Genomic DNA, 14,885 nt, shown 5'->3' with positions numbered 1-14,885 from the left:
TACCCAGATCCTTTTCAGGGGCGCTAATCCCCAAGGTGGACCCTAGCATCTGATAACTGTGATTCAGTTGTGAATCACTTTGCATTTGTCCACATTAAATTTCATCTGCCATTTGGGCGCCCAGTCTTCCAATTTCCTAAGGTCTGCCTGCAATTCTTCACAATCCGCATGCATTTTAACAACTTTGTTTAGTGTCATCTGCAAATTTAATCACCTCGCTCATTCCAATTTCCAGATCATTTATTGTTCAAATCTATTTTATTGAGCTCATCAAGAAAATACAGTAAATATACAAGACGAATTGCAAACAAGCTCAAATTTTTCATAGTACAAAACTTTCCCCCCACACCACACACTCCTTCAAGGAGCCCCCGCCATGTACTTAGTATCAAAATGCCTAGATTATATAAAGAAAATAGATTATTTGTAGACACATCAGAAGATTAGCAGTTTCCGTTTATATTTGTTTAATTTTTTTCAGTACAATCTTGCTGAGCCTTTTCAGCAGTTTGAGAAAGAGTTTCAACTTTACAGTGCTTATAAGAGTGGCCATCTCTTGAGCAGTTTTTCCAACCGTCATATCAAGCTTCATAATAGTTCGCCCAAAGGGTCTCCATAGTCGCCACCTTAGGTGGAGTTATGCTTCCAAACTCCCCTGCATTCTTCTATTTCACCAGTGTCATCGGGGGAGGGACTCCACCTACCTCAAGCCTAGACTTAATACCTTCCGATATGGTTGAGTTCTCCATCCCTTTCTTTGAATCCAGAGGGTACGACAGTGGTTGAGCCATGGGTGGGGGATCATTGAAGAGACACATAATGCCCTTGAAGGTCGGGTGCTCTAGGCTCCCATCCCAAATAGGCAATTGGTGACCAGCGTCTGTTGTATCAGCAGCTGTAAGGAGGTCAATGCCAGACTATTCCCTTATGCTTGATATGAGGCATTGCAAAATTGAAGCAAAAATCCAAAAGTTTAGGAAACTTTTTTTTTTTTTTTTTAAAGAAAACCACTTCATTAGAAGCAAGCTCTCTGGAACGCCACCACAGGTGTGCCGGCCATCTTGGTTCCACTCCCAAAAGATGTCCTGGAAATGAGTGTATTTCTATGTAGGGATGGAGATCTGATAAGTTCTGATCCAGGGCATCAGAACACTGGCGGGGTCCGCACACGGGCGGTTCTGAGCGTAGGCCTGGTCGGCACACCGACCTAGGCCCTGTGTGCAGATCTGTGCCTGTGTGTGGATCTAGGCCTGGGTTTGGTTCTGAGGCCCTGTTTCTCATTTCCTCTCCCTCCTGCCACGTATACATTCTAAGCAAGGACATTGCACCTTGAGCAGAAGGCTGAGGCATTCCCTCCTCCCTTGCCATATATTAACCAGACATACATTTACCCTTTTTCTCTTATCTTGTTTAAGCATCCCTTATATGGGCAACAATCAGACTTTGCCTGAGCAAGGCTAATCAAGAGAGCTTAAGAAGCATGCATTATAACCTTTGGACTGTCACATGCCATAGTAAGATTTGAGACATATCAGAAATGTATACATTGGGATTCACTTTATTGTAACTGTTATTATGTATTCATATGTCACGTGAGATAGTAGCCTTAAGACACATGATATAGATAAACAATGGTTTAATCCTCACTGTAAATGCATTATGACATCATAACCTTGTAGAGCATTAACTAAGTAATTAATGGAGATATGATTCTCAATAAAAAGAGGGAGAGACCATTCATTTGAAGCGTCTCCTCCTGACTCTAAGATTGCATGGGTGTTTATTGTGGGACATTCCTACATTTCTAAAACCAAATGCTAAACTCAAACAATTATAATGGACATTGATATTCTTTTGTCTGTTTGTGCTGTTTAGTTTCTCACTGAAAAAGCACTGAGCCATGTGCTATTGGTTAATGTTAAGGATTTCATTTTTTTGGTTTTTTCCTTAAAAAAATGCACTAAATTATGTACATGTGATATTCTGAGGGCTGTTCATAATATGCCTGTAATTGTGTCTGTTCTGCTCACAAATAAAGCCAGAACTGAAATTCTTTGTCATGAGTTTGTGAACTGAATAAGATCTAAAGTTCTTGAGAGATGACAATAAAATCTAAAATTAAAATTTATTGGCAGAACTAGAATAACATAAGAATTAAAATTATATGTTTTGCACATGAATAAATCTAGCACTAACCCCCCTTTTTACAAAGCCACTTTAGGCTTTTTTTAAAATCACTGGCTACACTCATAGGAATTCTGTGAGTGTCTGAGCTAATAATACTGCAGCCAACAATAAAAAAAGCCTAACACAGCTTTGTAAAAGGAGCCCTAAATTTTTTTCTGAACTAAATATTCCTGAAGAGAGGGAACAGTATTGGATCTGGAGGTAGAAGTGGAAGGTAGAGGGGAGCAATGTGGGTCCCAGCCTCAACTTAAACACAAGTCACAGCATTTTTGGTTATTTTTAATACTAAAAATGATCTTGACATATACACAAGATTGACTTATAGATGAGTATATAGTTTATCCCAGGACAAGCAGGCAGGTATTCTCACTAATGGGTGACGTGATCCAACGGAGCCCCGATGCGGATGCCTCACAATCATTTTTGCTTGAAGAAACTCGAAGTTTCGAGTCGCCCGCACCACACATGCGTGAGTGCCTTCCCGCCCAGACCAGGGCGTGTCTCCTCAGTTCTTAGTTTTCCGCGGAGCCGAGAAGTCCATCTTTGACTCTCTGCGTGAAGATTTTTCACTTGTGCCTTCTAAAGTCCGCGGTTTTTGGTTATTTTTCTCTTAATCGCTGATTTTCGTTGTTCTTTCTTGTTTTAAAAAAAAAAAATTTCTTCCATCGGTCCGACTGGGCAGGCCATGTGGCTGCAGCTCTGTGGCTTTGATCTTGCAGCGGAGCGACCTATCACCGGTTTTAAAAAGTGTGCCAAGTGCCAGCGCGCGATTTCGCTAACGGACTCTCATTGACGCTGTGTTCAGTTTCTCGGGCCTGAACATCTTCCAAAATCGTGCCGGCCTTGCTCCACACTCACCACATGTGCTTTCAAGTGCCGTTGCGCTTTGTGGGAATCGCTGTTCATGGAGTCCTCGATTGAGCAGTCTTCATCGAAGGGCCTCTCACCTTCGACTTCTTCCACTGCTCCCCAGCCTTCCACCTCTGTGGCGCCGTCTCATCAAGCCTGCATCGTTTGTGCCGGCTCCAACTCCAGCGCTGCCTTCCCCGGTCTCTTCAGGTCAGGTAGCACAGCAGCCTATCCCACCGGTAGTGCTAAAATTGCCCAAGGCTTCTAAGCCCAAGCACTCACACACTACCCCCAAAGAACGCGAGGCCCGAGCAGGTGGTCCCATTGCTGATGCAAATCCATCCTTGCCGGCTTCGTTCCAAACCTTGCTTGAGAAGCAATTCATTGAGCTCTTCATCACAATTGGGCCTAAGCTTCTCTCCCAAATCCAGCCTGGGCACGAGGAGGCCTACCGCGAGGTTGAGCCGCCTCCAGTGCCTCAGCGATACACACACTCTCTATAGGGAGCAGAGTCGCTGCGAGTGTCTGGTCTGGCATCGGTGCATGCATCGCAAGGAGCAGAGTCTTTGCCCATGCCTCCATTGGAACCGATTCACTCGATGCAAGGAGTAGAGTCTTTGCGAGTGCCTCCATTGGAACCTATCCACTCGATGCAAGGAGTAGAGTTTTTGCGAGTGCCTCCGTTGGAGCCGATCCACCCAATGCAGGGGCTCGAGCCTCTGCGGGTGCCTTGGGGCGATTCCAGCCATCCGCCCCTGCTTTGGTCAACTGCCTCCAGCCCCATCCACTATCTGGGGACCTCAGCGAAGACACACTTGACTCGTCCTTCGAGGCCGACGTCCAGACACGACTCGCATCATCGATCGAGGCATTCATCGAGGCACTCGTCCAGACATCCCTCGCCTCATCGAAACAGCTGTTTCTGCAGTATTCCACACCGGCTACTTCTCCGCCCCCGTTACCAGAGCTTGAGGACTCACTGGGATCTATCTCACCACCACGATCCCTGTCCTCATTGGACCCTGAGGCCTCGAGCCCTTCCCGAGGCCCTGCTCTGGCTGACCAGCTATCGTTTTCCTCGTTCCTCCGGCAGATGGCTGCTGATATGGACATCCAACTGGACACAGGTTCCAAATTTTCAAAAGAGTATCTGGAGACAATGCATCTCCCTCAACCACCTGCTGAATCCCTCAAGCTTCCTCTATACAAGCTACTGGATCAGACCTTTGTGCGGTGTCTCGAAACACCTTATTCCATCCCCGCAGTGCCGGGCAAATTGGAGGCCAGGTACCGCACAGTACACCACAAAGGGTTCGACGGGTCCCAACTCTCCCATCAATCCCTCTTGGTGGAGTCCTCTCTGAAGTGGTCTCACCCCTCCCAGGTCTACGCCACCGTTCCACCTGGCAGGGAGGGCAAGACTATGGACCGGTTCGGCAGGAGAATCTACCAGAACTCCATGATGGCCTCCAGAGTTCTGAATTACAACTTCCACTTCATCACATATTTTGAATTTTTCCTGTCTGTCCTCCAGAAGTTCATGCCCTATCTGGACCCTGGAATACAGTTTGAGTATCAGGAGGTTCTGGCTTCACTATCCCAGCTCCGCTTGCACATGATGCAGTCCTCCTACGATGCCTTTGAGCTCTCGGCTCGGGCTACGGCATGTTTGGTGGCCATGCGCTGACTGGCGTGGCTCAAAACCATCGACATGGACCCCAATCTCCAGGACAGGCTTGCCAATGTCCCATGCGCTGGTACCGACCTCTTCGATGAGTCCATTGAGGCGCGACTAAGAAGCTCTCGGACCATGAGAAATCTTTCCAGTCCATCCTCCGTCCGAAGCCCAAGCCTGCTCCTCCTCATCCATCACGCCCACCGTTGATCTCCCAGCGGCGTTACCCACCTAAACAGGCTCCGCCCATCCGTCAACCTGTTAAGAGGCAGCACCCTCAAAAGCAACAACAGAAGCCACAATCGTCTGCTGTCCCTAAGGCTCCTCAGCCCTTTTGACTGTCTCAAAGAGGGCAAAGCTTCTGTCGTTCTGCCATTTTCAAGTTTGCCACCGATTGGAGGTCGTCTCCATCACTTTTACCATCGATGGGCAACGATTACCTCCGACCTCTGGGTCTTCTCCATCGTCAAGGAGGGATACTCTCTGCAATTCCATCAAGTTCCTCCGGAACATCCTCCAAGAGAGTATCCTTCCAACTTGACCCAGACTACCCTTCTTCAGGAAGCTCAGGCCCTACTTCAACTGGGGGCGGTCGAGCCAGTTAAGAACATAACATAAGAAGTTGCCTCCGCTGAGGCAGACCAGAGGTCCATCTCGCCCAGCGGTCTGCTCCCGTGGTGGCCCATCAGGCCCTTTTGCCTGAGCAGTGGTCCCTGACTAGCTCTATAACCTATCTCTACTCCTATTCCTATAACTTACCGTACCTCTACTCCTATCCCTATAACCCATCTCTACCCTTATCTATACCCCTCAATCCCTTTGTCCCCAGTTCCTTTGGCCCAACAAAACAGGGGTGTTTACTCCCGGTACTTCCTTGTTCCGAAGAAGACGGGCGATCTGCGCCCCATTTTGGATCTCGGGGCCCTCAACAAGTTTCTGGTCAAAGAGAAGTTTCGCATGTTGACCCTGACATCCCTGTATCCCCTTCTCGAGCCGACACTCACATTCCCATTCATCCGGCCTCACGACAATACCTCAGATTCAGGGTGGGACATCTTTATCTTCAATACCGAGTGCTTCCCTTCGGCCTGGCCTCGTCATCCAGAGTCTTCACCAAGTGCCTGGTAGTGGTGGCTGCAGCACTCAGGAACCACGGCCTCCAGGTGTTCCCCTAACTGGATGACTGGCTCATCAAGGATCCCACGTCTCAGGGAGTCGTCCTCGCGACTCAGAAGACGATTTGGTTATTGCAACATCTGGGGTTCGAGATAAACTTCCCAAAATCCCATCTACAACTTGCCCAGACTCTTCCCTTCATCGGAGCTGTTCTGGATACTACCCAACTCAGAGCGTTCCTCCCTCCCCAACGTCTGGAAGCTCTCCTCCATCTTTGCCACTTGGTGTCCTCTCGCCAAGACACATGATGGTTCTCCTGGGCCACATGGCCTCTACAGTTCACGTGACTCCTTTTGCCAGACTTCACCTCAGGATTCCCCAGTGGACCCTGGCATCTCAGTGGACGCAGATATCCGACCCTCTGTCCCGACACATCCAGGTCACTCCTGCGCTGCAACAGTCTCTTCGCTGGTGGATGCTATCCTCCAATCTATCCAAAGGTTTGCTGTTTCAAACGCACCCCCATCAGAAAGTCCTCACGACTGACTTGTCCACTTATGCATGGGGGGCTCATCTGGACGGTCTCCGCACTCAGGGTTATTGGACCAGCACGGACCGCCAGTGCCACATCAATCTCCTGGAACTCAGGGCGATTTTCAACGCTCTCAACGCTTTCCAGCACCTGCTTCAAGACAAGGTGGTCCTCATTTGCCCGGATAACCAAGTCGCCATGTATTATGTCAACAAGCAGGGGGACACAGGATCGGCCTCCCTCTGTCAGGAAGCTCTGAAAGTTTGGGATTGGGCGATTCGCCACAACACCTTCCTCAAAGCTGTCTACATTCAGGGGACGGACAATGCCTTGGCGGACAACCTGAGTCGTCTGCTGCAACCTCACGAGTGGACCCTCCACTCAATGCCCCTCCATCACATGTTCTCTCAGTGGGGAACACCTCAGATCAACCTCTTTGCAGCCCCCCACAACTTCAAACTGCCTCAGTTCTGCTCCAGAATCTACACTCCTCACCGCCTCGAGGCAGATGCTTTTCTTCTGGACTGGACGAATCTCTTTCTATATACGTTTCCTCCATTTCCTCTCATTCAGAAGACTCTAATCAAACTCAAGTCAGACCATGCCACCATGATTCTGATTGCTCCACGGTGGCCCAGACAACCTTGGTACTCCCTTCTACTTCAACTCAGCAGCAGGGAGCCCTTCCTTCTACCAATGTTTCCATCGCTGCTTACACAGCATCAGGGATCTCTACTTCATCCCAACCTGCAGTCTCTACACCTGACAGTCTCTACACCTGGTTCCTCTCAACGTAACCCCTCTCCCAACCTGTGAGAGATGTCCTGGAAGCTTCAAGGAAGCCTGCTACTAGGCAATGCTACCACCAAAAGCGGACTAGATTTTCTGCTTGGTGTTTTTCTCATCATCATGAGCCACAACACTCCTCCTTGTCTTCAGTTTTGGATTATCTTTTGCACCTTTCTCATTCTGGCCTCAAGTCTACATCGATACGATTCCATCTTAGTGCAATTGCTGCTTTCCATCAGCCTCTTCAAGGGAAACCTCTCTCTGCTCATCCTGTGGTTTCAAGATTCATGAAAGGACTTTTCCATGTCAATTCTCCCCTCAAACCGCCTCCAGTGGTTTGGGACCTCAATGTTGTTCTTTCTCAGCTTATGAAACCTCCATTTGAACCTCTTAACAAGGCTCACCTGAAGAATCTCACTTGGAAAGTGGTGTTTCTCATTGGCCTCACTTCTGCTCGTCGAGTTAGTGAGCTTCAAGCATTGGTTGCGGATCCACCTTTCACAGTGTTCCACCATGACAAAGTGGTCCTTCGCACTCATCCAAAATTCTTCCCCAAAGTGGTCTCGGAATTTCACCTGAATCAATCCATTGTTCTTCCTGTGTTTTTCCCAAAGCCTCACTCATCCTGGAGAATCAGCTCTTCATATTCTAGACTGCAAACGTGCTTTGGCTTTCTATCTGGAACGCACCAAGCCACACAGAACTGCCCCTCAACTTTTCATCTCCTTTGATCCGAACAAGTTGGGACGTCCTATCTCTAAGCGTACCATCTCCAACTGGAAGGCGGCTTGTATCTCCTTCTGCTATGCCCAGGCTGGATTACCCCTTCACAGTAAAGTCACAGCCCATAAGGTCAGAGCAATGGCAGCTTCTGTAACCTTCCTCAGATCGACACCGATTGAGGAGATTTGTAAAGCTGCCACTTGGTCCTCGGTTCACACCTTCACTTCTCATTATTGTCTGGATACTTTCTCCAGACGGGATGGACAGTTTGGCCAAACAGTATTAAAAAATCTATTCTCCGAAGTTGCCAACTCTCCCACCTTCCCATTGTGGTTAGCTTGGAGGTCACCCATTAGTGAGAATACCTGCCTGCTTGTCCTGGGATAAAGCAATGTTACTTACCGTAACGGTTGTTATCCAGGGACAGCAGGCAGCTATTCTCACGTCCCACCCACCTCCCCTTAGTTGGCTTCTCTGCTAGCTATCTGAACTGAGGAGACGCGCCCTGGTCTGGGTGGGAAGGCACTCGCGCATGCGCGGTGCGGGTAACTCGAAACTTCGAGTTTCTTCAAGCAAAAATGCTTGTGAGGCATCCACATCGGGGCTCCGTTGGATCACGTCACCCATTAGTGAGAATAGCTGCCTGCTGTCCCTGTATAACAACTGTTATGGTAAGTAACATTGCTCTATGGTAAATCCTGATTCAGTTTGGTTGGTCTTATGTTTTGTACAGTATTAGTTATGGGAATAACTTTCCTGTGAACATGTGGTTGAAGACAGAATGTTGTGGTAGGTACGTTATAATTCTGTGGGGAAGTTAGTTTGGGTAATTATAGTGACAATATGTATCCATATATTATTGTTTTACCCTGCATTATTGTTGATAAAAGTTAGTTGTATTGTTCAAGGTGCTTACTTGATTGTATGGAATGAGATGATAAAATTAAATAAAGAGAAATATAAAGACAAAATGCCACACCTATCATGTTAATGCCAGCCTCCAATGAGAAACATGCATAAAATATTTCTTAAATGTGTATGTTTCTTCTTCTTAATTCTACGATGACAATAGAAAGAAATTCAAGTGATGTGTAAAAATTTTAAATGATGTAATATTGTGTACTTGTTGTAAGATGAAAAAATGAATAAAGAATTTGAAAAAAAAAAAATTCTTCTCTTTCTTGTCAGATCCCCGCTTCTGGGGTGTGTGCATGACAGATATGCGCTGGCTGCGGAACCAAGTCATTGCACCACTAACAGAGGAGCTGGTATTCCGGGCCTGTATGCTGCCTATGCTTATTCCCTGTACAGGCCTTCAGCCTGCCATCTTTGCCTGTCCTCTCTTTTTTGGCATTGGTGAGTACATTGCATGAAGTTGTTCTTGCCATTGGTGAAATTCTTCCTGTCATAGATATTGGAAAGGAGAAGCCACAGGTGTCATTTCACCCCCAATTTTGTTCCTTCCCTTCCTGTGATGTATTTATTTTCTTACGTTCTTTCTATGGGGCAGTAACTCCAAAACAGTAAGTTTGGAGGAGGCAGGAGCCACGGTCCTTGAGCATGCACAGATGCTGAAGATCCTCATGCCTGCTGATTGTTATGGTGATAAGTGGTATATAAATAACTAATAAATAGTACTTACTTGAAAAATTCCACTGTATTCTTGGACAAGTGGTTATGCATTCCATGTCACCAGACTGCTTGTAGGAAGCCTCATTTACATAATTTTTCTGACCCTCCCTTCTTACCTCAGGACTGCTGTATTGCTTTCCTACAAGTGAGACAGTAGTCCAGTCTTTTCTGCTTGTGTTTATTTTTTTCTTCTATTAAGTTTTTACATGACTTCGTGTCCTCGAGCTGCAGAGGTTCCCTGTGGGGACATCTCTGGCTGTGGGAGATCTCATACTTTGTGGGTATAGTCTGCTTCCAGTAGGTTGGCTGCTTTGCAGTGCTCCTTCTGGACAGTCTGCATTTTCAGATAACATAAGAACATAAGAATTGCCATTGCTAGGTCAGACAAGTGGTCCATCACGTCCAGCAGTCCACTCCCGCGGTGGTCCCCAGGATGCTACAGTTAAGCAGGAACTTGTCTAACTTTGCCTTGAATCCCTGGAGGGTGTTTTCCCCTATAACAGCCTCTGAAAGAGCGTTCCAGTTTTCCACCACTCTCTGGTTGAAGAAGAACTTCCTTACGTTGTTACGGAAACTATCCCCTTTTAACTTAAGAGTGCCTTCTCATTTTCCCTACCTTGGAGAGGGTGAACAACCTGTCTTTATCTACTAAGTCTATTCCCTTCAGTATCTTGAATATTTCGATCATGTCCCCTCTCAGTCTCCTCTTTTCAAGGGAGAAGAGGCCCAGTTTCTCTAATCCAGTTTCTCTAATCTCTTGCTGTATGGCAACTCCTCCAGCCCCTTAACCATTTTAGTTGCTCTTCTCTGGACCCTTTCGAGTAGTACCGTGTCCTTCTTCATGTACGGTGTACCTTGGCCTGGTACAGGGGCATGATAACCTTCTCCAATCTCTTCGTGATCCCCTATTCTCTCCACAGTCACCATCTCTTTTGTGTCTCTGTCCCTCCCCATGTCCTGCCTCTCTCTCTTCCCTTCTCATGCAAAGTACTTCTAACACCCCCCCCCTTCTCCATTGTCTGGCATCTGTATCTACCTCCCTCTCTTGGTTCAGCTTCTCTCCCCAGTCTCTCTATTCTCTTTGCTCCACCTCCCAGTCTAGCATCTTCCTCACTCCACCCCCTCTCCCTTTCCTTTTCCTCCACTTTCCAGCCTGGTTCCAGCATCTGCCTCTCTCTTCTTCCTCCCTTTTCTACAGGTTTTTCTCTCTCTCCCCCACCCCTCTGTTTTTCCTCCAGTCTAGCACCTCTCTCCTTCTGCCTCCCCCACTCTCCCCACTGGCCAGTTCAGCATTTCTTCATCCCCCAACCACCCCATGGGTCCAACTCAGTTCCTCAGCTCTCTCCCGCCAAGCCTCCACATGCTGCAATTCTCAGCCAACAGAGCCTGAAAGCGTTCTCTCTGGTCAATGGGCATGGCACTGGAAAGAGTCTGCTAGCCAGAGTGGCAGCTTTCAGGATGTCTCTGCCATGAGTTGTAGCATGTGGAGGCCCGGTGGGAGGGAGCTGAGGAACTGGAACTGGAGCTATACCAGATGAAGGGGGAATCAGGTGTGTGCAGCGTCAGGTGACCCTGGGCATTTTTCCAGACTCTCTATGCCCCTGTTAGACAGGATAGCAACCTCATTCTCTTTTCTGTAAATCATCCTTTTTAAGGAAAGTGAGAACCTGTATGATTTTATTGTTCTGAGAGGCTCTTTTTGCCTCTTCCTGCCTATTTTGTCTCCTGCAGCTCTCCTGAAATTTGTCAGCGATCCTTTCTGGATCACATCTGGAAATTGAGCATTGGTCTTGATGGCAGACTAGGGATAGCCTTTGTCCATAGCTCATGATTGGAGGAAACAAGTGATTTAATGAACAAAAATGGTTCTTAGGGCCTGAGAACCTTCACCTGACTTTTCTTTTCTTGAATGAACCATTGCACCTGCTGCTGCCTCTGAGAAAGAGACACTGTCTTTTACCAGATGCTGTTTGTCTTTCTTTTTAGCCCATTTTCATCACATCATTGAGCAGCTGCGCTTCCGGCAGGGAACAATGATCAGCATCTTCCTATCTGCAGGTATGTGTTCCCCTTGTACTAAAGCCCATAAAATTTCTCTCATGGAGAAAGATGTCCATGGCAGAGTATGACAAAATATTTCAGTTATTATATTGTCTGTTTCTAAAGCAATGGAACATGTCAGATTTAAGGACAGGGACTGCTGCAGAAAGCTGCCATGATCAGAAGCGCATGATTATCTTGAGGTGTGCATGCATGTTTTTGGGTGAAAAATGCAGAAAAGGGGGTCAGTACAGAAGTTAACTCATGTGGTCAACACTAAAGTAAGGTGAATGGTAATAAGGGCCTTGTTTATTTAGATTTTGCTTACACCTTTTTTTAGTAGTAGCTCAAGATGAGTTACATTCAGGTATACTAGGTATTTCCTTGTCCCTAGAATGCTCACATTCGTGAAGCATTGGAGGATTAAGTAACTTGCCCAAGATTGCAAGGAGCAACTGTGGAATTTGAAAAGGGTATCCCTGGATGTTAAAGCCCAGTGTTCTAACCATTAGGCTGCTCCTTCATTCCATTATGCATTCCTCCATAATGCACAAAAGTAAACAGTGGTTTTAATGACCAAACAGTGTGAGAAATTTACTGCTAGGTCCAAGGCATAAGAATAGCCTTACTGGGTCAGACCAACAGTCCATCAAGCCTAGTAGCCTGTTCTTACGGTGGCCAATCAAGATCCCTAGTGCCTGACCAAAACCCAAGAAATAGCAACATTTCATGCTACCGATCCAGAGCAAGCAGTGGCTTCCCCCATGTTTTTCTCAATAACAGACTATAGGATTCTGGAACTTCACAGCGGACAGGATAGCTGTGTGAGTTAACTGCTCCTCCCTCACTGCTTACCTGACAGCACAGCTGGACTTCTTATTACTCTCAAAGTGAATAATTTACTGGACTTTATCATCTACAGTAAAAATGTCTTCCATCAGACAGATTAAATTAGAAGCATCTTTTGCAGCTGGGGGCTCAGCAAAGAGACAGAAGACAAATCCTCCTACTCCATCCAAAGTGCCCCTTCCCAGAGACTCTTCTGAATTTGAACAGCTGATGGAGGAATTAAAATCCATTAGAGGAGTGTTTAATATTCTGGCAAGTGGGATACCATGCAGGAGGATCTACACTCCCTGACACAGAAGTTGACAGTATGTGAGCTCAGGACTGATCAGTTAGAACACTGTTTAACTGGAGTAGAAGGCCGCTTGAATAAGGTTCAAACAGACACTAAGGATCTGGCACGTATGGCAAGAGAGCTGGAGGAAGCGGAGAATAGGAGTCATAGGTGTAATATTCAGATTATAGGATTACCAGAAGGGATTGAAGGGGGAAATACTATCTCCTTTGTGGAAAATATGCTGGCAAAACTGCTGTCCCTAAACTTGCAGTTCCCATTTGAAGTGGAGAGGGACATAGGATTCCTATGAAAATTTCAAATAGGCATACCGGCCCGAGGCCTATAATCTATAAACTACTTCGGTTCAAGCAGGCAATTGAAATTTTAAACGCAGCAAAACAAGGCAGCTCTTTAAAATGTCAAGATAGTAAGTTTTACATATTCTCTAATTTTGCTAAGGTGACAGCAGCCTGAAGAAAACGATTCCTGCTCCTTAGGCCACAATTGAGGTAGTTGGGAGCTAAATACGGCCTCTTCTACCCTGCAAATATGAAATCACTTACAACAATACCACTACCTATTACGAGGATCCATGCAAACTTGAAGAATTCATTAATCAAAACTTGGACCATATGTCTTAACAGTAATGTTTACTGGCCTGGAATTAAATGTTTTTCTTTTCTCTTTGTACTGATATGAGTTTTTTTATGGGAATGAAATCGTTCAATTTTTTTTTTTTTTACTATTTCTTATTGTGTATTATTTTATTTTTCGGAGAAGCGCTGTCATGGAGATCCCACTTAGTTTTTTCACTTACATAGGAAATAAGTTCATTGAAGAGGGGCGGGGCTTCCATTTCTTACCGTTATTGCTGAAGTGTGTTGCGCCTTCATATTTGTAGTATGCGAGGATTTCTGGAGCTCTTGACTTTTCATGATTCTACTAAGATGAGCTTCTGTATGGTGCCCTTGGATATGGCCAGTACTGGGGGACTGAAGCTAATGGGGTAGAACAAACGACGTGGCTCTTCTGAGTTGTGTTCGTGCCAGCGCCTCCACATTTTGGTTGGGGCGGTCAGGTGATCATGACACGTGTTTCCAGGAGTACCTTGAACAGAGTGATGATGCCGCCGCCTCAGGATTCAGCGCTGGTGTCCGTTGGTTCACTGACAGCATGGGGTTCCCTGTTGTTTTTGCATGGATTTGTCTGAACAGAGTTTACAATATTGGGCAAGTGGGAGCCTAGAGGACAGTTGGCAGGGTACCATTTTTTGCCATATGCCTCTCCCCCCCCCTCCCCTTTTTTTTTTTTTTTTTTAGTGCACTGATGTCAGAGGACGCGCATAGGCCAAGATCTGCTGGAGAAACACCTGACACTACAGGACCTTTATGCCCAGGACATGGGTGACAACTGTATCACAAGTCTCGGGTGGACACTAAAAGAGCAAATGGATCACAGAACAGGCTAAAGCCGGTCTGCTATGGTGCGGTCTACAGCCTGGAAAGTAGCGGTACGATTCTGATCTCGCTCCAGGACTTTTTTCTCATTTTTAGGATCCTAGTTTGTTTACAGTAGTTCCAAGCACACTGAAATATTATTTCTGTCAACGGTTAACTGTATCCAGTAGGCATATCGGATCTGCCCTGGTACTTTTCCTAACTATTTATTCAGTTAAGGTCTTAAGGGCTTTCAGCTTTGTTCACTTACAGTACCTTCATCGTGTTGAACTGCTGCTAGTTTAAAGAGAGACTTAGGGCTCCTTTTACTAAGGTGCACTAGCGTTTTTAGCACACACAGACGATTAGCGCGAGCTAACCCCGCGCTTTGCAGCTAGAACTAACGCCAGCTCAATGCGCATTAATGCCCTAACGCAGCTTAGTAAAAGGAGCTCTTAATCTGTGCGAAGTCTCTGAATGAATGTGATTATTTGCTTGTGCCTGATTATTAACATCCTCCTTTGGTTGAACTAATGTGGATGTAAGTTGCCAATTCTGTATCGCTTAGGAGATTGGTGGAATGATGATAGGGTAGACTTTTTATTCTGCAGAAAAAGGAACTGGCTTCTCTGGTCTTGTGATAATTTGTTGTTAAGAGTTCTGCTTATATTTTATTGTTTTGAAATGGTATACCTACTCATTTATATGTTCTTTGTTCTGAATATCAATTATTATTGAGGTCATATTTCTATAAGGGGATAAATTGGGAAGCTTGCTTATTAG

General features: G+C 46.2%; 1 protein-coding gene across 4 annotated transcripts in view; it reads left to right on the top strand.

Moving 5' to 3' along the window:
• Positions 1 to 14,885, top strand: part of RCE1 (Ras converting CAAX endopeptidase 1) — a 125,325-nt gene that overhangs the window by 80,159 nt on the left and 30,281 nt on the right. For all 4 annotated transcript variants that reach the window (XM_033954953.1, XM_033954954.1, XM_033954955.1 and 1 more), the window contains 2 exons: positions 9,060 to 9,227; positions 11,490 to 11,561. In XM_033954953.1, the coding sequence (XP_033810844.1) occupies positions 9,060 to 9,227; positions 11,490 to 11,561 (240 nt within the window). The remainder of the gene's footprint in view (positions 1 to 9,059; positions 9,228 to 11,489; positions 11,562 to 14,885) is intronic.

This window comes from Geotrypetes seraphini, chromosome 8 (genome assembly GCF_902459505.1).
Source record: "Geotrypetes seraphini chromosome 8, aGeoSer1.1, whole genome shotgun sequence".
In the NCBI taxonomy this organism is placed as follows: Eukaryota; Metazoa; Chordata; class Amphibia; order Gymnophiona; family Dermophiidae; genus Geotrypetes; species Geotrypetes seraphini.
The sequence above is the reverse complement of the archived record's forward strand: the minus strand, read 5'-3'. Positions and strand labels throughout refer to the sequence as shown.